Source organism: Canis lupus, chromosome 30 (genome assembly GCF_011100685.1).
Source record: "Canis lupus familiaris isolate Mischka breed German Shepherd chromosome 30, alternate assembly UU_Cfam_GSD_1.0, whole genome shotgun sequence".
NCBI classification, from domain to species: Eukaryota; Metazoa; Chordata; class Mammalia; order Carnivora; family Canidae; genus Canis; species Canis lupus.
The window spans coordinates 1,947,324-1,975,157 of NC_049251.1; the positions used below are offsets into that span (position 1 = coordinate 1,947,324).

Consider the following 27,834-nt stretch of genomic DNA (forward strand, 5'->3'; position numbering starts at 1 on the left):
ACTGAGGCTTTGCTACTCTTCTTATCTCACTCTCATGGTGCTGGGCTTGTACCTCCCAAGTAAAAAAGACCTTAGTCTTTACTTAAGGTGCTGCTTTCCAGAGCACCTGGACTAAAGCAGTCTTTTATTTTTTTTTAAGATTTATTTATTTGAGAGAGAGAGAGAATATGAGAGAAAGCACAGCACGGGCTGGGAGAGAGGGGCAGAGGGAGAGGGAGAAGCAGGTTCCCTGCTGAGCAGGGAGCCCGATGTGGGGCTCCATCCCAGGACCCCGAGATCGTGACCTGAGCAAAAGGCAGATGCTTAACAGAGTGAGCCACCCAGGTGCCCCTAAAGCAGTCCTTTAAAATAAACAGATTTTGGCATTGTTTTATGGAATCTTTCTTTTAATTTATTTCTGCTCTTGTCTTTACCATTTCCTTCCTCTTCCTTTTGCTAGGTTTATTCTGCTTTTTTGTTTTGTAGTTATTAAGTTAGATGATTAGCCATTTATTCCAACCATCCTCTTTTTCTAATATGGGTCATTAAGGCAGAGGTCAGCAAACTAAGAGTGGTGAGCCAAAACTGGCCCACTGACTGGTTTTGTAAATAAAGTTTTATTAGGGCACAGTTGCACCCATTCATTTTCATATTGTCCATGGCTGCTTTTGTGCTACAAGAGCAAAGCTGAATCGTTACACCAGTGTTGTGATGGTAAATAGTGGTATTTTACTATCTGTTCCTTTATAGAGAAAGTTTGTCATGAGAGACACCTAACTCTGAGAAACGAACAAGGGGTAGTGGAAGGAGAGGTTGGACGGGGGGGTTGGGGTGACTGGGTGATGGGCGCTGAGGGGGACACTTGGTGGGATGAGCACTGGGTGTTATGCTATATGTTGGCAAACTGAACTCCAATTAAAAAAAAAGAAAGAAAGTTTGTGAATCTCTACTTTAAGGCTAGAAATTTTTCTCTAAGTATTGCTTGAGTTATATCACATGAATCTTGCTATTATATTTTTCTAACTCTTCTGACCTTAGTGTTTTCTCATATCTGGTATGATTTCCTTGATTCGTGGATCATTTACAATGTGTGTTCCTTAAACTTCAAACCATGTTTTTTGGCAACTGATTTCCAATCTAAATTGTTCTGTGATAAGGGAGTAGATTTGTATGATACTGATTTTCTAGAATTTTTAGAAATTTTTCTTCCTAGCTATAGGATCACTTTTTAAATTTTTAAATGTGTCTGAAAATATTATGTGTTCTGTAGTTGTTGGATGTAGTATCTCATTACTTGTATCTTTCAAATTTTTTAGATCCTTACTAATTGCTTAATCAATGAATTATTGAGAATAATGTTAAAGTTTTCCACTAAAGGGTAGATTTATCAGTTTCTCCTGTAAACTGACCATTTTTGCTTTATCTTTTCAGATATATGCCAATTAAACCTTTTATAACTACCAAGTGAGCTAATGTCTCATATGAAGATAGCTGTGTCCCTATTCATTTCCAATAATATTTTTAAACTTTTTCTATGTCCAAATTGCATATCTTGTAAACTGTATATATTTGAGTTTTTGTTTAGGTATCCACTTAGAATCTTTGACTTTAACTGGATGGTAAGTCCACTTAATCTATTGTAATCATCACTATATCTGGATTACTTTGAGCATCTGATTTTATATTTCTGATTTTGTCTTCTTTTAGATTGACTGATTTCCCCCACTACATTTTCTTCTTCTTTTACAGAGGTTTTCTTTCCTTTATTTACTGGCTAATTTCTAAATTAGAAATTTTAACTTGCATATTTAACTGAAAGTCTAAAATGAATACCTTTACCATCCTAAGATAATAAAAGGATAATTTATTTATCCTCAATTACCTCCTTCCTGATTTATATGCTACTATTGTTCAAAATTTTGGTCATATATCAATTTTTAACTCCAAAACATAATGTTACTCTTTAATAGAGAGTTGTTTACCATTTTAGTTTTAGTTTTAGTTTGTTTTTCTTACCATTTCCTCCTTTTCCTCAGACCCTCCTTCTGGAATAATTTTTATTCTTTTTAATGTATGGCTATACATTAGTTAAGTCCTATTGGTGGCAAACTTTCTTAGATTTGTTTTGTCTGTAAAGGTTTTTATTTAGTCTTCACTCCTGGAAGATCATTTCACTGGATATCTTGTTTTTAGCACTTAACATATAAATATATACTGCATATATTTTTTGTCACAACAGAATTATTTTAGTAAGCATTTATTTTAAAATCACATAATTATTATATTTCATGTATAAATATATATTGTCTGCATATATTTTTTGTCATACCAAAAAATTGCTAGAAGTATTATCACTAGGTGAATCAAGGGAACTAAGGGTCTGTTTTCTAATTTGCCACCAAATAGTTAAACTATTAAGAGTCTATTTTATTTTCTAGTTAAGAATCTATTTCTAATTTGCTACCAAAAATTACTTAATTAAACCAGACTATGCTTCAGTACATCTTCCTAATTGTGGAATTAGCTAGTGATGTACTTTATAAGAACATCAGCAAACTGAAACAGCTATAAGATAATAGGTGGAATGAATTTAAGGACAGGTTATTTTGCCTTAACACTGTGAATGTACCCGAAAATCCCAGGTATCAAGAATATTTTGGGGCAGCCCCTGTGGCTCGGCGGTTTAGCGCCACCTTCAGCCCAGGGCCTGATCCTGGAGACCCAGGATGGAGTCCCACGTCAGGCTTCCTGCATGGAGCCTGCTTCTCCCTCTGCCTGTGTCTCTGCCTCTCTCTTTCTGTGTGTGTGTGTGTGTGTGTGTGTGTGTGTGTGTGTGTGTGTGTCTCATGAATAAATACATAAAATCTTTTTTAAAAAAAAAGAATATTTCACATGTTTATGTGTTTTCAGTAAATATTTTATTTTATTGAGTATAGTTGACACATAATGTTCCATTAGTTTCAAGAACATTTTAAAGTTACTATTTGAAAGAGAATGAATCAATCTTAAAAGATTATTCCTCCAAAGTTTCCAAAGTATATCTAGCTAGGAAAAAAAGTTAACTCCAATGTATTAAAAAAAAATGCAGTAGGATAAAGAGGCTGAAAACCTTGAACAACCTTTAAAATAAGTTATCTCAACTCTTCTCACAAAAGTTCAAAAGTCTCTGTCACTTAAGTGCTCTACCTCGGGGAGAACAGCTACCTAGAAAGGAGGTGAGGTCTCTTCATTTACAGAGGACTGGAAAATCTGAATGCATTAAATCCTCAAACATACCCTCCTCTACCCAAAATAAAGCCAAAACCCAAGGAGACATATTAAAACACAATGGTGCCAGAAAAGATCCTGAACAGCCAAAGCAATCTTGAGAAAGAGGAACAAAACTGGAGGCATCATGCTTTCTGATTGCAAACTATAGTACAAAGAATAATGTACAAATATTTTGAACTATAGTACTATAAATATATAAATTATAGTACTATATGTAGATAGATATAGATATAGATATAGATATAGATAGATATAGATATTCAGTTAATTTAGGACAAAGGAGCCAAGAATATATAATGGGGAAAGGGCAGCCTTCAACAAATGGTGTTGGAAAAACTGGACAACCACCTGCAAAAGAATGAAATTGGACCCCTTTCTTATACTATACACAAAAAATTAACTCAAAATGGCTTAACAACTTGAACATAATACCTTAAGCCATATATCTCATAGAAGAAAACATACACAGTAAGCTACTTTACATAAGTCTTGGCAATGATTTTCTGAATCTGACACAAAAGTAAAAACAATAAAAGCAAAAGTAAACAAGCAGGATTACATCAAACTAAAATGCTCCCACACAGCAAAGGAACTCATCAACAAAATGGAAAGGCAACCTACAGAAGGAGAGAAAATATTTGTAAATCACATATCTGATAAAGGGCTAATATCTAAAATATGTAAAGAATCCATACAACTCAAAAAAAAAAAAAAAAGAACCGATCTAATGGGCAGAAGATCAGTATAAAAAAAATAAACTACCATTTGTCAAGTTGTAAAAAACAGATCATGTTGTAATGTAATTTTGATGTTAAGGAATATTGAGAATATTGAGATTAAGCATTTACTAGTGTGGCTCCAGCTTCTTATACACAATACAAGTTCCACTTCTGACCAAAATGCACCAAAGTGGAATACTTCTCCACAAACTAAAACAAAAGAGCCTGATGCAAATGTCCTTTCAGAAACATCAATTTCCTTCTGTCACCATCAATTCTTCACTCATCAAGCAGCTTAATGGGTTTTAAAACCCTACATACATAATGGTTTGAACCAAGTATATTCTCCTGGTAAATTTGAAGCCTAACTTTCTAGTTTTTATATAAATCTCTTGGAACTTTTATTAGCATCACTCATGTCCCTCAGTAAGTGACTTCCCTGGGGACATGAAAATTTTAGTTTCTTAGAGGATGAAGTTAAATATTTGATGCTGACCCACTCATGGAAATCTAGCCTAGATCTACATAATCACTCTTACCCATAGAGAAAAAAAATTCACCATCCTATGAGCTTGACACATCCTCCAGAAGTCTCTAAGTCAGGAAGAGGGAATGGGTATGGTGAAGAAGTGGAAGCAGGAGACAGTCCCTGAACTGCTTGACCAGATTTGGTGGCAAGTACAAAAAGCCAATGCAAGGAACAATTTCTATGGCCCTAAACTTGTGTTACCTTTCACTGGAGCCCTGCTGGCCTACATGATTATTCCAGATAATTCCAGAGAAAAGACCAGAAAAAGAGAATGCTAGAAATGAGGAGAGGGAGAAGCTGAAAATGAGGGAGAGAGAGAGGAAAAAAATGTAAAATTAGTGAGCAAGGGATGAAGGAAAAGAGAATAGGGAGGCCTGAGAAGGAAGAGGGAAAGAAAGTAGTCTAACAGGCTTAGATGTATTCAGAGGTTTTTTTTTCTTTAAAGATTTTTATTTTATTTATTTGAGAGAGAGGGGAGAGAGGGAGAGAGAAGAACACAAGTAGGGAGAAGAGAGAGAAGCAGGCTCCCCACTGAGCAGGGAATCAATCCAATGTGGGGCTCGATCCCGGACCCTGAGACCAGACCTGAGCCAAAGGCAGACACTTAACTGACTAAGCCACCCAGGCGCCCCTACATGTAATTGAATGGATGCCAGATTTGGGGTTATTAAAAAGCTGTGAAGGGACGCCTGGGTGGCTCAGTGGTTTAGCACCTGCCTTTGGCTCAGGGCATGATCCTGGAGTCCAGGGATCTAGTCCCACATCGGGCTCCCGGAATGGAGCCTGCTTTTCTCTCTGCCTGTGTCTCTGCCTCTCTCTCTCTCTCTCTCTCTCTCTGTCTCTTATGAATAAATAAATCTTTAAAAAATAAAATAAAATAAAATAAAATAAAATAAAATAAAATAAAATAAAATAAAATAAAAAGCTGTGAAGTGATTCATACACTGGAATGGCAACAATAGATCCATGAGCCAAAGTACAAGACAGCAATCACACCTCTATAACATCTAGGAAAGCTCAGTTTTAACTAAAACATGCTATGTGTACCCATCACAGCATATATGCAATGTCCCCAAAACTATAAGAAAGCCCTCGATGGAAACAAAGAAAGTGTTACCTGGGGCATTCACTTTAATGACCCCATGTAGATTAGTGAGCGAGAGGGCTCCTCTGAAAGTGAAGCATAGGACCTGAGACCTGAAGGAAGGTTTCCAAGAAGGGATAACTGAGGACCAGGTGGCAGAAAGAGTAAATGATGGATGGCCCTCTTCACTAAACGGATTTACAAGTGAACAATAGTAAGTTCAAAAAGAGACAGATGAAGGGGATCCCTGGGTGGCGCAGCGGTTTAGCGCCTGCCTTTGGCCCAGGGCGCGATCCTGGAGACCCAGGATCGAATCCCACGTCGGGCTCCTGGTGCATGGAGCCTGCTTCTCCCTCTGCCTGTGTCTCTGCCTCTCTCTCTCTCACTGTGCGCCTATCATAAGTAAATAAAAATTAAAAAAAAAAAAAAGAGACAGATGAAGCACTCTAGAAAGATAAGGGTGTTTATGGGCAGAGCTCTGATGATACCCCACAAAGAAGAATCCAATGATACTATAGAGGTGGACACTAGAAGTAGAGTTTAGTTAAAACACGAGGTATCAGATTTCAAACAAACTTATATTTCCTCCCATTTTATTCATTTTGCTTTATTAGGTTGTTCTATAAATGTTTATTCAGCACATGCTGAATATGCTGAATATGGGCTGTGCTATGCTGCCCATTGGGCATACACCAGAAACAGCAACAAAATCCCCAAATCTCTGACTTAATCATATTACACCTTTTAAACTTTATGGAAAAAGAATCAGTCCCATTAGATGTTCAACTGTCTAATTCAGAATGGAACTTAAAATTTGTGAATGTGAAGTCCCTCGTTCTAAGTAACTAGGTAAGAACATGTCATTTGGGTATGCTGAATAACTAGTCTAAGTAATGAGGACTTGCAGAAACAATAAAAAAAAAAATCACTCACTCAAGAAATCACTGAGTCACTGTGTTCATGAATGAGCACTGATTAGAATCCTAAGAAACCATAAAGTTTGCACAATATGATCAAGTGCCTGATTATTTAGTCCAGGCAACAATAATTATCAATTATTCAGCAGTCATATTCCTCACTAAACTTTTATTCCTCACTAAAATTCTAAATAAATAATCTGAATGTATTGATTTCAATTCTGATCTTCTACTTTTCTTCAGTATTAGATGTGACAAACTGGTCAGTCATAAAAGGGCAAGAGCCAGGGTAGTAAGGTCTGTAGAATCTACTCTACCACTGGCCTTGACAGGGCTCCTGTGTCCCACCCTGCCTCTGGCAGGGCTGCAGGGACCAAAGTTCAACAGTCTGAGGTAGGAGGGACACCACTGAGACTTAACAGCCAGTGCTTCATAAAGCCTTTAATTCAGCTACAACCCTTCAGTGCTTATTAGTTTCTGTTTTGTAGACGTTCTGGAAGTACCTATACTGCTTCTTCTGCCACGTAAAACCCCTTGTCCTGAGCCAAAGTCAATCACCTTTTGTAGCTACAGAGTGTTTCTCCATGAAGAAGCATTTAGGTGCAACATGACACCCTTCTTGACTTCCATTCCGGAGCAAGGCCAGTTCCCTGTCTGGAGTCCAGTCTGGACAAATGTAGTTGCTCAAGTGATCATGTTTGTCCTCTTAAAGGGCCAACAAGATTCTACAGCATCAGATATATAACTGTGAATTGAAAAAAACAATATAAAAAGCACCCTTACATAATCTGTATCTATATATTCTACTCTACCAAAACCTTGTTGTACTAAATTAACATAAGCATCGCCTTTGGAAATTTTTAGAATGAATTGTATTTATGTTAGCTAGTTCTCTATTATTGAAAGAAAAAAAGGCCAGATCATCTGATTTGCTCCCAAGATAGTTTTCCACTCTCAGCTCCCAATAGTCTGTCCCATGTAACCCATATGCTCCAGTCTTTATAGTTCCTTGAGAACATCTCAGATTCTCACACCCTGGGTTTTATTTACTTCATGATGATCCTTGTATCTGAAATGCACTTTTAACTCCATTTTCCATCTACCAACACCTTATAGAATCCATCCAGTTCAAGTGCTCCCCATTTTCAAATTTTCCTTGACTAGTCAAAATTAACTATCCCTTCAAAAGTGTGTAACTTTTACCTTTATTTAACACATTCTTTGTCATACTCCACTGTCAATTCTCTAGATGTCAAATTCCCCTGCCACGCTTGAAGATCCTTGAGAATAGAATTGTGTATTTTGCTCACCTTTAAATGTCCTTCGGTCCCTAGCATGTGTCTTTCACAGTTAAGTGCTCAACAATGCCCAGTGGATAAAGGAATGAATGGATAACACATAGGATCTCAGTTTCCTAACACAAAAATTAAAAGATGATTGTCATGGGTCTTTAGCTAGCTATAAATATCCCATGATTCTTTTAGAAGGGCATTAGCTCTAATTTAGCTCAGGTTTCAGACACTGAAAAACACCACAAAAAATCATCCTCAACAGACTTATACAAGAAAGAAAGAGGAACTTCATTACAGTCCTATTCAGGACCTACAGAAGGAAATCTCCAAATAAGGTCCAAAAGGAGGTTCTAAAGGAGGAATTAGGGCTACGAAGAAGTAGGAAAAATCTAAAAGTAAAAACAAGCCGAGCAACATGAAAGTGGTAAAGTATAATGCAAAACAAAAATCAATCTTGAATAATCCAGAAATTTGAGCTAGTAATAAAATGTCTTCCTTTCATCTGTAGATATTAATAATGACCCAGTTTTGTTCTAAATCTTCATATTCACATGCCAGTAGAAGAGGCTTGTATGTGCTGTTGATAGCACTCAAGAATCTCATGGAAATAAAGGGGCACATGCTTGTAGTTATTAGCTTGTATCCGGTACAGATTAAAACTGTTAAAAGCACACAAAAATCTTTTCTAAGACCAACATCAAAATAACCTTTTGTTTCTCAAGTAAGCATCCCTTTATAAACATCTAGAAACACAAAAACCACAAAAATATCAATAGTCTTCAAACTGGCATCAATGACATACAGAACACACATGCGCTTCACTGGTATGAAATTGTCCCATATCTGCTTTCTCTTTCCATAAGGACCTGGGAACGTCCCATGTGTATGTTTAGTCCTGAGAGTCAGGCAGAGCCATCCTCACTTCTTGGTTTTTACAAGCTGACTCCATACAAGCGACTGAAGTCAGAAACTGAGACGTCAGTCCCCATACCCCCAGCCTGGATGATTCCATGATGTTGTTGGGTCAGTGTCACCAATCATTAGAATCTCTCCTCTACTAATGGAAAATATTGAGTTCCATCTAAGATATTGGCATCTACAAAATAAGACTGGGGTAAAACTTACGAAATTAGTAATGCTTGGTCTCTTTGCTCCTTATCTTTATCTTTTATTTTTAGAGAAAACACAAGTGGTAGGTGGAGGGTGGGAAGAGGGGTAGAGGGAGAAACAGAATCCCAAGAGACTCCACACACAGCACAGAAGCCTGATGTGGGCTCAATCTCAACCCTGAGATCATGACCTGGGCCAAAATCAAGAGTCAAGCACTTAAACGACTGAGCCACCCAGGCACCCCATATGTACCGCCTTCTTTTTTTTTTTTAATATTTATTTATTTATTCATAGAGACACAGAGAGAGAGAAAGAGAGGCAGAGACACAGGCAGAGGGAGAAGCAGGCTCCACGCAGAGGGCCCGACGTGGGACTTGATCCAGGGTCTCCAGGATCACATCCAGGGCTGCAGGCGGCACTAAACCGCTGCGCCACCGAGGCTGCCCCGCCTTCTTTTTTTTTTAATGTATCCTCCCTCTCTCCCCTATTTCTTTAGGGGATTCAAAGTAACCTGTTGTAGAACTGAACTTGACAATGCCCTAGTGACCATTCCTTATCTTTCAACCTCAAATGCTGTACTCCCAGATCAAGGTTTTATTCCTTGATAATCTGATCATCCAGGAGCAGGTGTAGCAACATCTAAATCCCCTTCCCCACCCCCTGCCTTGGAGATAATGTCAATCTAAAGCAGTATCCTCGATGCCATGAGTTCCATGTACCTTATCACACATGAGAGAGATGTCTGGAACAAAGGGATCATATTCTCCCCAGTGACATATTATACTTAACCTATGGGCTAGAGAGACATTAATCCTAAATCTCTTTTACTCCAAAACCCAAATAAACCTGCTTTTGAATTTTCATTTGATTTCAGGAGCTTAGACTAGATCTGGGAGCCTCTTTGCTTTGTGAGATGAGTGCCTTCCTATGTGTATTCTAAAGCCCTCGTCATGAACATAAGTGATGTGTACTTAGCACAGCCGGAGACCAGAGCAAACCCTGAGGCTCAGTCAACATATTTGTCATCATCTACCAAACAGCTGGGAATCAGGCACAGGCTCCTGCCTTTCGCTAAGAACACAACTTGGGACTGCAACCTTCATGTGTTCAGAAAATCAAGTGCAAACACATGCACACCCACAGGTTTTCATTTGGCTAAGGCTTCTAAAAAGCAAGTGGAAGAGCTATTTAGATGTTTCCCCCAAATTAATTGAGTTAGAAATTGTAGTAAATAAACAGTTTTAAGTACATCTTCTACCTCCAAAACAGTTCCCGTATCATGAAAGAGCAGCTGCTGCAGGACCCCAGGTAGCTTGCAGAAGCACAGGCTGAACATGGATGCTAGGACCCCAGCAGAGGGAGGCCCCGGCCACTGGGCAGTAAGACTGACCTTAAAATATGTATTACGTCATATCACAGAATTTTGCACAGAAGAGAAAATGCACACAGTATGAAGTAGGTATTGTGCTTACTACAGTTCTACAAACATCACCATAATTAATTATTTCAACAGCCACGTAAGAAGCTATTAATACCTCTATTTTAGAGGTGAAGAAACTGTCAGGGTCTCATAGCTTAGAAATGACAAATCTAGAATTCACACCATGGTCTTATTCTGAGCTCTTAACCACTCTCTTAGCAGACACTCCAGGTGGTAATGGGGTTGATGCTGATGGCAATGGTAGTAACAGTGAGCTGGAAATGGCACATGGTACCAGAGAAACCATCAAGTTCAAGGCCAATAAGAAGAGAGAACAATGCTATTCAATTGTTTTTTAATTTTTCACTTTTTTTTTTAAAAAAAAGATTGGTTTGGCTAGGCAAAATTTATACTAATTATAGTCATTTCTGTGATTTGTACAATTACGTCTAATTAGGAACCAGTAAAATAATATTTATGTACAAGAATAAGTCAGAATAACTTCGATCTTAAATTTATTTGATTATAATGATGAGCTCTCTGCATATGTAATCAGACTTCACTGTTGCCCAGCTTCTAATATGCATGTGTACATCTTGCAGCATTTTATACTTTAGAAAGTATGCTTTCTGAAGACATCCTCAAGAACCACACATTTTCGGATGTCAGGGAAAAGAGGCGGCTAATAGTGATAGAATATGGCCTCGCTCTGGGGAATCTTGGAGTCTGGTCATTTCATCCTGACCCCTCCCTGAGAATTTGTTATGATTTTTACCATGCTACAGATTAAAAAACTGAGGCTGGAGTATATGAAATAGATCATTCATATAGTTTAGTTTCCATTCACAACTTAAAAAGTGAAATGTATTGCTACTGAAACACCAAGTTAAACACCAAGAGAAATCACCTCCTTACTTTAAGGAAATCAAAAGCCCAACCATTCTCTATTATTTGGGGGAATCTTGCTTTAATTCTTTTAGTTAAATTTCCCAACTGCTTAGCCCAATTAAGCTTTCTGTTGTTAGGACCTGCTTTCTGAGTGAAAATAAAGAGCCAAACTAGGGTGATAATAACCTATCAAAACCAAGGCGCCATTAGTTAGCCCATGTGCCTAGACTTCCTATACACCTGTCACTGGTCAAGGAGCACAGTATTTTAACTAAGTAAACAGCTACTCTCATCCAGGGACAGGACAATTGTCAATACAGATTACGTGGCCAACAGTATCCAATTTAATTCCATGGAAAGAAGAGAGGAGAAAGATGGGAATAACATTGGATTGAGAGGTAGGGTAAGAATCAGAGGCTTGAACCACTGCCCATAACAGGACCCCCAGAGGAAAGGTCACTAAACCATGTAACAAGAACCAAGCTTTACTTTAGGTGCACGCCTTGCATCCTTAGTCACGAATAGGAATCAAGAGAGTACATAGCCAGATCCTTACAGTAGGATGACCTTGTGTTGCTGAAAACACAGTGCATTCCCAGAAAGGCACATTTCTATATTTAAAACATAGGTTGAAAGAGAACTCTCCCCAAACCAAGGACACGTTGTCTGTGTTTAGGATTCTCCGAATTGCGTTGCTCATCCATTGACACAGGTAATCAAAAATTGCTAGGGGAAAAGTCAGTGAGTATTTGAATCAAGAGGCTTTACAAAGGAGACGCTTAAGAACTGACCCATCTATCTGTGCTCCCGCGGCCATGACCATTCCAGGTTCATTTCCAATCACAAGGCCTGGTCACATCATAGTTAAGAAGAATGCCAGGAATCAAGAACATGGAATAATCACAGGGCATTGTCCTTTTGTACTTTTCAATGAGAAAATAAATATGCAATGACATTTAGCGTACCCAGTGTGCCTAACGTCCATGTTTATGCTATTTATTGAAACTGTATTAGTAGCTAATATTTATTGAGGACTTACTATATGTCGGGCACTCTTCCAAGCACCTGACACAGATGCTGAATCCTCACTATAACCATCTAAGGCAGACACTCAGATTTAACACATGAGGAAATAGGCACAGAAGTGAAGAAACTGCCCCAAGGTCACGTATCCCAATAAGAACTACTTTTTTTGTGGCGCCTGGGTGGCTCGGTCAGTTAGGTGTCTACCCTTGGCTTGGATCATGATCCTGGAGTCCTGGGACGGAGCCCCACCTTGGGCTCCCTGTTCATTGGGGAGCCTGCTTCTCCCTCTCCCTCTGGCCCTCCCCACCCACCTGCCCACTCATACACTCTTTCTCTCCCAAATCAATCCATAAATAAATCAAATAATTACTTTTTGTACCATGGAGGTATGGAAAAGTCAAATTAAATGTTACAAATTCATCTGACATGACTGATAACCTTGCCACCTCAAAACAAGACTGAGCCCCCTCTTGACCATCAGCCCTTGGAAGCACTGAATGTTAAAATGTCTTATTCATCTGTGTAACCGCCAGTCACTTGATCAGGGCCAGTGATAGAGTAGTTGGTCAACAGATGCTGAATGGACACCCTGCTTATTTCAGTTTAATGATATCTGTATCTGTATGACAATTTGAAAGGGTTTTTAAAGGCTAGTACAATCTGATTCATTTTTATGATCAAGTCCCTCATTTATTAAGCCTGTTAATTTGTCTGCCTGCCAATCTGTCTCTCATATACTGTGATAAATGATACACTGTCTTTTATGTTGACATTTTCATCCAAGGACCTTGATGTATATTATGAGCCTAATCCTTCTCGTAAAAATATTCATGCATTCTAAGCAGCTTATGCACTTAAAATGTGAGGGTTCATCCATGGCTGGAAACTGGCAGGCAGCTCACTGTCCTGCTGCAAAGGTGTTTTGCTTGGCTGGAAGTGTTTAAGGATTTTTTATTTGAATGTGTATACCAGGCCCACCTTTCTTTGCAGATAAAGCCCAATTCACACATCTAGTTACCTGCCTGGCCACCAAAGTGTTCAAGTTTGTGAGCCCTGTGGTGCCTGGAGATTCAGAGAAGATTGAATTTAAAGCCCCTGTATTTCTGGAGTTTAGAATCTATGGCTCATGCTTTAGGTTGACAGGAACCTCTTTATGTAATTGGGCAACAAAACAACTTTTATTCCAAGCTACTGCCTCCATGTATACAAACCTAATTCTCCTGGAGGACACCTGGAGTCTCTTCACTACTATTTTCAAAGCATCCCTGAGATATCGTCATTATTACTACGTTTCTATAAATGCAGGAATTAAAGCCCAGGGAAGGGCAGACAATCCTAAAGATACCTGGTGATAGAAATCCCACCAAATAGAGCAAGTGCTTTAGCTCTGAGTTTACCTACTTGGCTCGTATGTTCTCTGTTACGTTTTTTCATCTCAAAATCCTGTTTGGAAAGAAATGAGATCTGTTCAAGACATCACTATGGTTCACTCTTGGACTCCCCTTTTCTGGCCAGTCTAGATAGAAGAGGGGTTGGTTGACTTGGGGGTAGATCACTGCTATAGTTCAGAACAACAGCTATGTGTCCTGATGACCGACGATGATGATCATGGACAGATGGAAGGGCTCATGAGGGGCCCACACTGATCCAGGAGTGGCTGCCCTGTTTTGACTTGACCTTTTGGATTCAGCATTTGGTTTAACGTAGAGTTGTGGCCTCCTGGATCTCTTGTACTGCTCTAGGATGATTTACAGTCTGGATCTGGTCCATGGCATAGAGCGCAGCCAGTCCCAATCAATACCTCTTACAGCGTGGACATTTATGTGCCACTGATGGAGAACTTTCCATTTCTTCCTGTAGTCCCACTGACTTGCTCTCTCTGCTCAGGCCCATTAGAGAACTCAACTGTGAAATTATCAGAGAGTAAATGCGAGGCCCCACCACTGGTCTGCTGAGAAGCATGTACCTTCCAGTAAGAGCCTCTCCTATTTGCTCTGGTGAGAGACAGGCAGCTCTCCCTGGCATTCTCTCCCCACCCTGCCCTTTTTTTGTTTGTTTCAGTAGAAATTGCTCTATGCTGGTATCAGGAATGCTGGGGCATTTGCTTGTGATAATGATGAGCAACCTATCAATAAACATGATAACCAATAATGGACTTTTGTCACTTGAACACTTTTCTACTTCAGGAAGGCAGCATCTTAGCTCTTACTTTGACACAGAGTTACCCTGCCCTAAGTTATAAAAATCTGAGACTTTCTTATTCTAACTGTTGCTCCTGATTCTGAACCATGTAAAACAGAGTATGTATCAGCACTAGTCCTGGCTGCAAACAGTACTCCTTCCAATGCTTGAAATGAGGTTGGCCACTTTCTCCCACATAGTTCAAGGCTTCCTCTCCTCTAATCAAAGGTCTTAAGTAGACCGAGATGAGAGAACTCAACTTCTGTGCCCCGATGCTCCCCCTGCTGCTCAGGGTTTCCCAAGATCCTGGGCATGATCACTCAGGCTTGGCGCTCCCCACAATGTTCCCAAATGCTCTCATCCTTCACCAGTCCAATTCCTATTCCTTCAGGAACCGGCTCTGCTCAGCCGAAGATCATCATTAATGGGTACCCGCTGAGCTAACAATGTTGCATTTCCGCATTTTGATAGAGGGAAGTTCTTAAGTCTATGCCTTATTTCAAAGGCAGAATAAGAAAAATGGCTTTCTGTACACCCACAACCAACCCAGATTTTCGAGTGAAAATTTACACTTGGTTCAAAGCTGTGCCACCTCGCTCTTCACACTGGTTGGCTCCTGTAGCATAAAACCACACACAAACTGAACTCAGTGGAAAAGCTGTTGATGGCCTGCGAGATTCTGCACAGGCAGCAGCAGTTCTGTATCCTGTCCTGCCTCTTTTGCACTCCTGAAGTAAAGCAGCAGCAAGCAGCTGTCACCCCAGAGGGGATGGTTCATGTGGAGTGAAATTTCTGAAGCTCTCTGTAGTCTGATTTTAAGATAAAATGTTTGCTTTCCTTCTTCTTGGGTGTCAAATCCAGTAAAGGAGGTCTCAGCCTCCTCAAGTAGGCAAGCCTGTGTGGGGCAGGGGGAGACCTGAGCTCAATAAGGGCATTCACTGCCCAAATGAGGTAGAGGGGAAAGGAAGAAACGGGGAGGGCTTGTGTCTCACCACCTCCTTCCCACAGGGCTGTGTCCCACCTAAAGGGACAACAGCCCGCTGTGCTCCCGTAGGTCAGCAACGTGCTCTGGGCTAGATGGGGCAAGAAGCATGGGTGAGGAGACAGCACAGCTTTTATTCTTGAATACTGCATCATCAGGCTCAGAGCCCATCTGAACTTTGTTTTCTAACAATCAGGAATCAGAAAGGACAGAAGGAGGGTGAAAAATAATCCTGGCACCTCCCAAGGCTCCTCCCAGTAGCAGGATCAGGACCAGGGTGCTGGCACTTCTTCCTCCCTCTCTCTGACCTGAAAGAGGTGCTATGACGGCAAAACACACCAAAGCAAAGGAAACTGCGGTAGCTGGAAATGTCTTTGTCCCGAAAATACCCCAGTGGCTTCTGAACAAGAGGATGGCTGCGGGGACACCAGCCCGAAGCCCAGAAGACCCGACGCAGCCTCTGGGGAGAAGCGGTGCCTGCAGCCTCAGCATTGGCTGCCTTCCCACCACAAAAGCATCTGCTTCATCCAGGTGCGACTCAAAGGAACTCTGCAAAAGCCCTGAGTCTCCAGACAGATGCAGACCGAGGTAGCAAAATCCCTGGGAGGAAAAGCAGAGCTGGCTTTATTGCAAAGCTGGTCCCAATGCCCTGGAGGAAAAGGAAGAATGGGCTCCTAGAGGCAGTGGGAGGGAAGAAACAGGGGGGTAGCTGGAAAAGCAAGAGACATGGGATTCAGGAAGTAAAGGGGGTCCTATGGGATATAGTAGCCCTGCTAATCTTCTGAGGAGATGAAAAGTCTCTATTCTATTTGGTGGCTGCAATCCTGGGGTCCCGCCTGGCCCTTTGAAGGCTCCTACACCCAGCAACTTGCCTTCTCAGTCAAGTTTTTTAGTCGAGTAACTTGAGATGAGTTGGTGTTCGCTTTAGTCAAGTAATTTCCCAACACTGGGACTGGACCGACACCAGAGACAGTGTAAGAACCTTGGGCAGGGAGCAACAAGAGCTGGATCACTAGTAGGCAGACATCCCACACAAGGGAAACAGTGATACTACCCTACCAAACACACCCTTGTCTCCCACTCGGGGTACTGCTGGAGTTACTGCTGTCTTTCATTACACTTCTGTGGAGCCATGAAAGCAGATTCCACCTTCATACAGTGGGGGAAATGAAACCTCAATTTTCTTAAGTTACTCATTCAAGGTCACAGTGAGCCAGGGCTGAAATGAAGAATTCCTGCGTCTGAGTTGAATTTTTAAAAAAAAATTTTTTATTACATTTCACTCCTACTGGATAAATCTTGTATCAAGGGTAGCTTAAAGACCAAGCTAATATAGAAGGGTTTATATGGATGAGGGATCGTGGAAAATGAGCTTACATACTGGTTTCACGGGACCTTCCCAGCCTATACCTGACATTGGTAAGAATCATTCAAAAGGATTTCAAGCCAATTAGAAAATGATGGAGTCAGTGGCTTCTACACTGGAAATTCTTTATATAGTAAAGGAAAACCCACATTATGAAATAAAAAAATCCTTCCCAGGAAGGAGCAAAACAAAGGATCACCAAGCAAGCAGAAGAGGCAAATAAACACAGAGAGACATAATAAGATCTATTGTAATACAAATCCTTTGAAAGTAACTACCGGAGTCTTTTGCTTTCCAGATAAACTCCTCCCACCCTTTTTCAATATTCTTCTCCTCACATCAATCCTAAGGAGCCTGGGATATAGATCTGTTTTCCCTTTAAATCAATACGGGGAAAGGCATGAAGAATTGTTTAAAACTGTATCTCATGGAAGGGGCCTCATCCTGCTTAATGGTCAAATCAGCTGAAGACAAAATATGCACAGACCTCAGACGTACACCTTCTCCACCTGCACACCTGTTCTTGATCTCACTCCCCTTACACGGGGCCACAGCGTGTTCCAAGTATTCTAAGTTCCAGTCACTATCGCCTTGTGATCCTGGAGCTCAGTAGCCTCAACTCCCTCAGGACACCCCCCCTCCGCGGCAGTCAGGGCCTCAAGAGCCCGGGGCAGCCCCTCACGCAGATGCGGCCCCTCTGACCCAAGTTCATTTCTTTGGGAGAAGCACTTGGCTTCCTTTACACAGCCCCCCACAGAATTTCCCCAGGAAGGAGGGCTGCTGAGTGTCCAGCTCTTCTGTGACAGTTCCTTACTGAGATCAGTACTCCAGAGCCAAGGGAAAGGACACTGACAAGTTGGCAAGTGATGCCAGCCCATCGTGCTGGCACATTCTGACTTCCATCATTTTAAACATCGACCCTAGTTCAGCAGGAGAGCACAGCTCAGCACCGACAGGGGCCTGGGTATCCGGGTCTGCATTCTCGCACCCCCTCCCAGGACTGCCCCTGTCCTCCTGAGATGCTCTGCTTGAAGGCCTAAATCACTCAGTCTACCTCCTTTCTGGAGAAAAGGCGACGCAAAGCAAGCCAGTGGCTTCCTGCGGCTGTTAGTATGTGAATGGAGTCTGCTGAGGGGAGAAGCCGGCGGGGATCTATGAACCACCAAGTGCAGGTTCACTGTCCTCTCACCCTGGGACAACGTGCTCTGGAGGCGTGTGGGCTCACAGGAGGGCCACAGCACAACTTCAGGGATCTGTCCTGGTCACCCTGTAGGGAGGAACCGGGACCAGGGGAGCAGTCCTGATCCTAAGCCCAAGCACCTCCTCTTGTCCCTCCAGAGTGCCAAATTTAGACTGAGGACAACTCTCCACATGGATGGCTGGATTAGGCATCTGTGAGCAATCTTTAATTAAAACTAATAGAAACGAACCTCTACCTCACTTTGAGTTGTCACAGTTAACTTTATGGTGGAGAGGGAGCTAGCAAGGATAAGGCTGTGGTATTTTTTTTGTCAAATGATAAGCTGAGGTTTGGAGGTCTTTCTTCCTTCCTTTCCTTTTTCAATGGACCCCCTAGCTCCGGAGAAAGAAGTCCGGGGTGGGGAAGCGGAGAAGACAGCTACTCCCCTGCCCTCTCAGAGCCTAACGGGTGCCAGCTGCTCCGACCGCCTGGCAATGGGGTCACTACCACTCCTGTCACTGTAACTTCTTGCTTCCAGATGAGTGGCTGGCAGGTGTATCTGCTTCTGAGCAGCTTCAGAGCCACGTCAGTGTCACTGATGACGTCAGCAAGATCACTCGGAAGGCAGGATGATGCCACTGCCAGCAGCAGTGGGAGGGAAGATTTTCCTGCTTAAAGAAAATTCTTAGGCTCTCTGGCTGACTCTCTCTCTCTCTCATTGACTTAAATGACTGCCAGTGATTGGAGAAGGCCAGAGAGGATATGTAGTCTTACACAGCCATTTGAAGGTCTGGGGTACAAGGGCATTTGGTCGACACGATGCACCTGCACTTCCGAACCCCTTGGGTGGGGACGGCCCCCACTGAGGAGAGAATGGGCTTCAAACATATGGGAGGACGCACCCAACATGACCCACCTCCCGGCAAGTGTCTGAAGCCCAGGGACACACACCTATTGTGATTACTGCAGCAAGCCTGGCCCATTTTGTGTCACAGATAGTTCCAGCTCCTTTTATTTTTGTTACTATCATAATAAACAGGATACTGTAACCACCAACAACTTGACAAGGATCCTCAATGCAATGTTATTCTTTGGTCAGTTTTTTTTTTTTTTTTTTTTTTTTTTTAAGTAGGTTTAAAAGCCTCTATTGTCTAGAATGGCAATCTGTTAAAGTTCTCAGTTGCAAAGATAAAGTTCTTTTCCATCATCAAATATCAACCACCTTCCAGTCCAGGACAAATGTGAAGGCGAGGAGGCATTATATGACTGACATGTGGCCAAAATGCTTTAAAAGATATTGTTCTGGGAGAAGCAAGAGGCCCTAACGTGTGTGTGTGGGGGGGGGGGGGGGAGGGGGAGTTCAAAGTGCAAAAGCTTCTCAAATCCAGGCATTTTCAAAGGTGAGAAAACCCCACTCTGAGCACAGCCCTGTGATTCCTAACTTCCCCTAAAAGCAGCAAGATAAAGTCAAAATTCTGTGCAAATCAAAATTTATGGTGACTGGGTTTGCAGAAATAATTGTGCCTAATTCCTGGATATCGAGAGATAGTGTCATGGGTCAGAAAGCAGCAGTGCCCATGACAGTGTATCCCGAGGACCACAGCCTGTGGCAAAGTGCTCCACACTGGGTCACCATGGGCATTTAAGTCAACATTACGTAATGACAATCATCAGCAACTTGCTGGGCAACTACAGCCAAGTGACTTGATTTCCTGTGCCTCCGTTTCACCACCTATTGTCTCCCCAATAAAACCACAGATGAAGATGTTTGCCAAGTTACTAAAGAACCCGCCTAGAAAACATTCCAGGTGATTACTAGGAGCAATAATAATTGCCCCCAAGTCCCTGGAAGCCATAGCTGATATGCAGTACCTCTGCAACAGAGGTTCCTAGCCTGGGTCCTTGAACCCTGCAGGGGGCCATGGATGGGCTTTTAAGGAAAGCCCAACTACTCTAATCTCTGGGACGGGACACCCATAACATAAAGCATTTCAGAACCACTGCTGTACATTAAGCCTTGGTTACAAGGATACCAAAAACACTTACACTGCCTGATGGAAGAGGAAGAGCCAGGGAAGGTGACCACAGAAGCCAAGAGAAACACAAGGGGTGGTGGCTCTCAAGAAAACCACCAGGCTTTCACCTCAACCCTCTGAATCGTCTAGTTCACACCCACCCAACCTCTCAGAATTGACTGATTTCTTCAGTCGGTGATGCTTGGAAGATCATTACTTATAAGCAAAAGGGACAACTGATTGAGAAGGGCACAAGGCAGAGAGCACCTGAGGTGCCACCCTTCCAATGGCAAGGACACCTGTTGGAAGGAAAGCTTAGGGATTCCACAGGGCTTTGGGAGAATGGGCAGCTTTACAACCTGAGGGCATGAGGAGTGGCAGGTGTGAAGCTGGACCGCTGAGTGCAGGGTGAGAAATGAGGAGGGTGTCTGGGTCCAGGGTGAAGGCACGGATAATTGTGGAATATCAGAGGAGTATATCAGAAGGGCACTGGGATCCTCTGTACCTCCTAAATGAGACCCAAGCCCCAGCCCTGACAGCGGAACCACGTCTGGAAGAGAAAGTCAAGAGTCTGGGAGAAGGGGAGGGGACGGGGCACAGCGGGTACCTAAAGCGAAGGAGAGAGGGCCAGAATCTCATTATAATTCCGGGGCGCTAGGCCGCGCATATAAAATGATCTAACACTTACGGAGCAATTTACAGTTTACAAAACACTGTGACACCCACTATCTCATTTAATCCTTATCACCCTGAAACGTCGGTTAGAGCTTCTCCATTTCACAGAGAGGAAACTGAGGCTAGGAAGGGCGGATCAGGCGACTGCTCAAGGTCACCTGGCTGAAACTGGAGCTGGGACGCCCCCGGGTGTCCCCCACGCCTCCAGGACGCCTTCCCAGGAACTGCTGGGGGGCAAAGTTGATGTGGCTCCGGCACATCCCCGCCCCCGCCCCCGCCCCCGCCCCCCGCCACTTCCCCTGGAGTCTGGGGCGGAGTAGCGCCCTCCGGTGCCAGGAAGGGGACCTGAGTGACGCGGAGCCGCCGACCGGGGTTTCCCCGTCCTGCGGGCTCGGGGCAGGCGCTCGGGGCCCCGCTCCCGCTCCCGCTCCCGCTCCCGCGGCGGCCGGCGGCTCGGGGCTCGGGGCTCGGGGCTCGGGGCCCGGGGCTCGGGGCTCGGCGCGGGGGGCGCGGGCGGACCGTCTCCCGCGCCATCCCGGGCCGGGCCAGGGTCGAGCGCCAGCGCCCGCTTCTCGCCCTGGGCTCCGCTCCCGCGCCCGGCCGGCGGGTCCCTTCCGGAGGGCCCTGGGCAGGGGCCACCTCGGAGGCGGCGGGGCGCGGCGGGGCGCGGCGGGGCGCCGGGGTGGGAGCGCGCGACTCCGCGGCGGGAGCCTCCACCTGTGATCCTGCGGGTCCGGGCCACCGCGAGCCAGCCCTGGCTGCAAGTTTGGGCGCCGCAGGCTTCTGACCGAGTAGCAAGTTGCCTGGGGGCCTGGCTGGGGGCGGCGTTGGGGGGAAGGGCCAGGCACGAGGAGGTGCCCCTTCCCACGCAGCCCCGCCGCCCCGCGCCCCGCTCGGCGCTGCGCCCCCCGCCCCCCGCCCGCCGCCCGCCGCCCGCCGCCCCTCCCGCGCCGCGGAGACTCACAGTCCGCAGGAACTGGATCTCGTCCTCGCCTCCTTCTGCCCCTTCGGCCATGGCTTCCGAGGCGTCGGCGGGGCCCCGCGCCCCGCGCCCCCGGCCGCCGCTGCGCGCTCCCGCCGCCGCCTCCCGGCTCCTCCGGCTCCTCCGGCTCCTCCGGCTCCCGGCTCAGCCTCAGCAGCGCCGAGCCGCCCCCGGCCGCCCGCCCGCCCGCGAGCTGGGCCACCCTCCCCCGCACTGCAGAGCGCCGGCGCCAGCCACGCCGCCCGCCCACCCGCTCGCCTCGCGCCCCGGCTAGTGCGCGGCGGCCCGGGCCCGGCGACAGCGCAGCGCCAGGCGCCGAGCGGGCGGGGGCGGGGGCGGGGGCGGCGCAGCCGGGAGGGTGCAGTGGGGCCTCCCCCGCGCCCCGCCGCGCCCCGCCGCGCCTCCAGCCCCGCGCCTCTGCGGCGGCGACCGGGCGCCCCCACCCTGCTCCGACTCCCCAGCAAAGGCCAGGTGCCGAGCTCCGGCGTGCGGAGCCTGGGCGCGGAGCCCCTCGGGGCCGCCGCGTGGTGGTTTCGGGGCAGTGCTGGGCGCGACCCACCCCGAGGGAGCCGGAGAGGGCGAGCCTGTGCTCTAAAGCGACGGACGGACGGAGAATCGGTGCAGTGAAGGTGGGCGGTGACTGTCCGTTCATAACAAAGTTCGCAACTCCCTGGAGAGCCCTTTCCTCACCTTAAAAGAGCCCCTTCCCCTCTTCAGATCTAATGAGTGCATTTACTAACCCCCTCGATAGTCCACTGTTGCCCGACGGAGTACGCAAGCCCCTTCTGGGGCTCCCCGTGCCATTCGACACGCAGAGGCCAGGTGGCATCAGGACGCTTCGTTTCTGCCGACCCATCATCGAAACTTTAGGGTGCGGCCCGCGGACTCCAAAAGGGATAGAGAAGTAGATACAGTGGGACCCCTTCCAGGTCCTTGGGCTGCTGACACCCCACCCAGCCTCGGGTGGTTTTCCAGGGTTCAGAGCTGTAGGATTGGTCCCTGCTAAAGCTGAGGGTACAGGGTGCCACCTTCTGTCTGCTGGCCAGGAAGCTCCAGGGCAAGAGAAGGATTCAAAGAACTTCAAAGAACGGGGCACTAGAAAGAGATGTAGACCCATGATGAAGAGGAATCCAGAAGACGTATGGGTGACAATTCTGAGCTGAAGGTAACAGAGGACACCTGAGACCCTAACCAATTTTATAGCTGCTGTGTGGATGGGCTCTCTCTTGGCTCTGCCTTAAAGACCAGACCTTTCTTGAGTTCTAGTCCCACATTTTCTACCAGACGTCAGAAATGTTAAGAAAAATAATGTTTTTCTTATATTGTACCCAAACTGCTTTCTCTAGAGCTGCACCTTGGCCCTAGTGCCTCCTCTGAACCTCATCTGCACACTGTGGACTTTGTATATCAGACGGCACCCACCACACTCACGTGACCACCACACATGCTTCCTTTCTTCTGGTTAAAGATCCTCTTGCCCTCACCATTACCTGTTGCATAGTTTTCAGAGCCTATATCACTAAAGGTAACGGCTTTGTTATTAGCATTCCAGTTTGTCTTATTCCTCCTAAATTGCAGTGCAGTCCTCCCTGGTTTTGGACAGTCCTGTGTATGCTGCCTAAGAATGGATTGGCTTTGAAGCAGTGGTACCTATTAGTTTTACATTTAACTAGAATTTCTAGGATTGTTTTTTTTTTTTCTTCTCTCCAACGTGAACCACTAAAGTCAAGTCTTTGCCATTTTTGTCATGTCTAAGTACTTAAGGACCACCTTTTAAAAATATAAGATATTTTTGGATCTGTATTATGCCATCCAAAGTGTTAGTTATCACTAAACTATGATGTGGCATACCTTTGGCATACCCCTGGGCCCCTTCTTGGGTTAATTTTATACTTTTGTTTATGATTATTTAATAGGTAAAGAACCTTCCTAAGTATAGTCTTTTGCAGCCCAAATTTCTTGTTCTTGAAGAGACTACAAAAGACTTTTTCACATACTTTCCTGAAATCAAAGTCCACGAAGTAGGATACTATTTGTTTTATCAGTCAAATAACTCCACCATGAAAAGGAGGTGGAAAAGGAGCATATAACACCATTATACTTGGATCTACTTGGGTTCCTGGTGATTCTTGCATCTCTTTAGTGTGCTCAAACGTGGGCTTTTTAATTACCCAGTCTAGGCTTTATTCTGCAGCTCAGCCTATAGTTATGGTTTCACCTTAAAGTAGGGAGAAATGTAGACATTCACTTCTATGTGAAATCCTCCTTCATTCTCTAAAATGTCCCCAAAATTCATCAATAATGATGCTGTATTTAGGTGCTCAAATTATTTCACCACTTTAGAGTTCAATTCGTCCAGGTCAACAGATAGAAGATGGACTATGTCAGCCAAAGTCCTTGACCTCAGGGATAGCTGAAAAAGTGGGAAGAAAGGAAAGTAGGACAAGTAGGTAGGAAGGTAGGTAGGTAGGTAGGTAGGTAGATTTTAGACACTACGCTTTGACGTTTGTTTTGTTATTAGTTCTCCCAACAAATCTAGGACAGAATAAACTAAGATCGAATTACTTGCCTAAATTTATACATCTGGTTAGTGGGAGAGCTAGCAACCCAAACTGGATTGCCTGACTCCAAGACTAATGCATTTCAGTACTTTTTACACTACATTACCTTGCTTCTAGGACAGCAGGTCCGATTCATATGCCCCTCTCCACCACCCTATCTACGTCCTCCACATATCGGGTTTGCTCCTCCATGTCCTGCATTTTAAATTAAGTCTCTCCCTAAACCCAGTATTCTTTGTAGACGGCCAAGGACTTGGACCTAGGTTTTAGAGGGTATAGCAGCTACTATAGTCTAATAGGAAAAACAAAACAAGCCTCCCAGGTTTTAAATCCTTTCTCTGATAGAGAAAGCCATCAGCCATTAGTAGCCATCCACCATCACCTTCAGTGAGGTGCCCACAGAGCAATAACATACTTAGACGATGCTCGAGTTGTTCAAAGCCAGCCCTGCCGACCAGCAGCATTTAAATGTTGGGGTGCTATGCAGCAAATATCAACAATAGCTAGAAGCACATAATAACAACCGTATGCCTATGGGGCCAAACTAGAAGTTCTTCATTTTTATCTTTTCAGCATGTCCTTACCTTTTACATATATAATTTGTCAAAGGCTTAACAAAATCTGAAGGCTGATTATTGAAATAAAATTCTATCTCCACACACCCCCACCCCCACCCGGGCAGATTCTCAAATGGAGTATTTGGTCCTGAGGATTTTCTCACATAACAAGGCTTCTTATATGTCCTTTACCAGCAAGACTGTTACAGCTTAAAAATACTAATGTGTCCATGGTCACCTAATTCAGCATGTCATTTGCTCTGCTTTCTCCCAGAGGCCAATCATCCATGTGGTGTTAATGAGGCCAGGGTTGTGGATTCAATTCCAGGAGGGCTAGTTAGCTTCACTCTGTTTGGTAACCCAAGACCCTGGCCCCTTCACTCTGGCCAAGAGCCTCAAATCTTGGTGGGTTTAGCCATACAGAATGCAGGCCCAAGCCTGGGGACTCACTGAGATCTACCACGCTTAGAGACCACAGATGTGGAGATAACCTTCGCCCATATTGTTGGAGACATATTAAACTGTACACAACATTGAATCTGTCTTCAGTATCCATTTTGGCCTTACCTCCTGAGGACAGCAGGCATCTATTTGCTGAAAATACATTTCTTCAGCTAATTGCTTTCATGGCTTTGGTCTGCATTGACTTGGGCTCCACTTAAGGGAAGTATAAAAAGCAAAGATGGAATGACTGTCCAGGTGAGGGAGGTGATCCCACTAGCTGCCATCTTTTTTTTTTTTTTTTTTTTTTTACGCATTACCGTATCCAGAAGTACTATCCATATAGCGACTGAAGATTCATTTATTTTTCCATGAGCAAAGGTAAAAACCCACCTTTCTGTACCTTTCCTTCAAGTGTTTACATTGTAAAACTGTTACTGGCGATAGAGTGAAAAGGTATTGTCACCAGTTAAGCTCATGAACAGAAATAATTCCTAAAAGGACACCTGCTTTTGATTTGGTGCTAATAGGAAGGATGGCATACCCACTTACAGAAGTCTTTTTTTTTTAATGTGAAGAAATGATTAGTCATTAGTTCCCAAGATCTTTGCAATAAACTACTAAATTGATGTATTTCTCTGATCCAGAGAAATGGAAGCCACACCAAAAAAGCCTTGGCTCAAAATCCTTTCTTCATTAGGGAGGGCACGGGTGCAGGAAAACGTTTTTTCTTTTCCTGAAGTTATCTGTTTGAGCTTTTATAAAAGTCACAGACATTTCATCTGCTTAACACAGCAAGGATCCACAGTTATGGACGCTTCCTGCAGCCAGACACACAGAAATGTCCCTTTCTTCCCCTGGCACCTAAAGATTGGAAGATTACATAATAAGGTCAAAGTGAATAAGCCATGCTGGTGAAAGCATCCTGAAACAAAACCGCCCAAAGAGGGGGCAGCTTCTGAGTTGTCGTGGAGGTGGAGGCAAGGTGGGCACACCTGCAGAAGCTTGGGAGGCAGATCCTCTCCTGGAATAGTTCATTTCCATTTACCTCCAGGTCAACTCTGTTTAACGTTACTTCAGCTAGTCCTCTGGCCATTGTATCGCATAGACTTTGACATAAAATAAGCTGAGGATCTGGGTCCTGGATAAGACTCTACAATTTAGGGATTATATGCCCCTGAGCAAGTGATTTCAACTCTCAGAACCTATTTCATCTTCTGAAAAATGGGGGTGAAAATACCTACTTCGCCAAGTTATTTTAAGAATTGAATGATTTAGTGATTAGAAAATGCTTAGCAGAGTGTCTTGTAAAAGTGCTCAGCATAAAATCCTGAGGTAGCTCCTGAAGATGGGTCCCCTTCCTTCCCCCTCCAGGGTATTGGTCTCCAAAGCCTGCTCCTCAGGTCTGCCAACAATTCCTGCTTCTCTAAAAGTTCCTTGCTCATTTGACTTTTCCTGAGGCCTTTCCTCCCCCACCCGTCAAAAAAGACACAGTGCCTCTCATTTTAGGAAACAATTTCCTGCCCCAATAAGCAAAACATTCTAGGCCTGTCTCATGCATTCATTGCAAGTTAATGGAACACCATTAACACCAATACCACTTTTTGGTGTTTGTTTCCCAGGGAGCTTTATTCTGAGCTGTATCATGTCTGCTTCTTTAATGAGAAATGTATTCTGTTGCTATGGTATATTGAAATTCATGCCTTCTTCTGGAAGGTAAATCGTTGTCGGTGCCTACCTGCCTCAGGTTTTCCCTAGGGCATTATGAAATTGAGATCTAGTGCTTTATGAAACTATACTTAATCAGATAAGTCTCACACTAAACTCAATGCCTTTGATTCTAATTTCTGCATTTTAATTTCTCCTGCAGTTCAGTGGCACAGATTTATTGAAGCTGCTGCCAGCAACAATTTGCTCTGACCCACTACCGTTTTAATAGTTGCTGCCGAAATAGGTGGGTGTACAGTGGGAAGGAAATGAATGGAGATTCATTTATTGAATCTTAATTAATGAATGGAGTGTCATTTACTTCAGGTGCCAGGGTGAGACCCACATTGCAGTAGGTAAAAATGTAGATGAATACTCTTTCTTCTGGTTCTAGAGTACGTTTCTATGACCAACCCTGGGTTCAGTTTATCTCTACAGGCTCTTTGGAGCAGATCTAATTTCCAGCATCTCTGAGCTGGTGAAATGTCCTTTAAAGTGATTCAAGGAATTAAAGCACAGCATCTTTCTCATGACATGACAAGGATGCACAATTTTCTGTTGGCATTCAGAGCTCCAGGGTCCTGGCACATGAGTTCTACTTTTGAAATACCTATGCATCATATCACAGTGGCTGACAAGTATGACTGGACGCTCCCAAACTCTATTAAGAGCAGTGCTGCTGGGTGATCTGTTACTTTCATCTGAGATCCAAATAAAAGTCAGATGTTTTAAATTCTACACACCACGTTCAATCTAGAATTTAAAGAGGACATAAGCATTCAAGTCCAGTGAGTCCTTGGACCAGTAAAACCTAGAGAAAATTTTCAGCAGTACCAGGAGGTTGCCAGTTTTTTACGTTGCTGTTTAAGCATGTTAAAAATCCAACTGCTAATGCCTATGACCATTGTTTTATTAAAGAAAGGCCATTTTAACATAACAGTAGAAAAGGAGAA

At 44.0% G+C, this 27,834-nt stretch overlaps 1 protein-coding gene across 3 annotated transcripts in view; it reads right to left on the minus strand.

The window, feature by feature from the left end:
* The window catches only part of RYR3 (ryanodine receptor 3), a 518,005-nt gene extending 496,309 nt beyond the window's left edge, over positions 1-21,696 (minus strand). For all 3 annotated transcript variants that reach the window (XM_038579912.1, XM_038579911.1, XM_038579910.1), the window contains exon 1: positions 21,598-21,696. In XM_038579912.1, coding sequence (XP_038435840.1) covers positions 21,598-21,648 — 51 coding nt within the window. In that variant the 5' untranslated portion in view covers positions 21,649-21,696. The remainder of the gene's footprint in view (positions 1-21,597) is intronic.
* Positions 21,697-27,834: the final 6,138 nt, after the last annotated feature.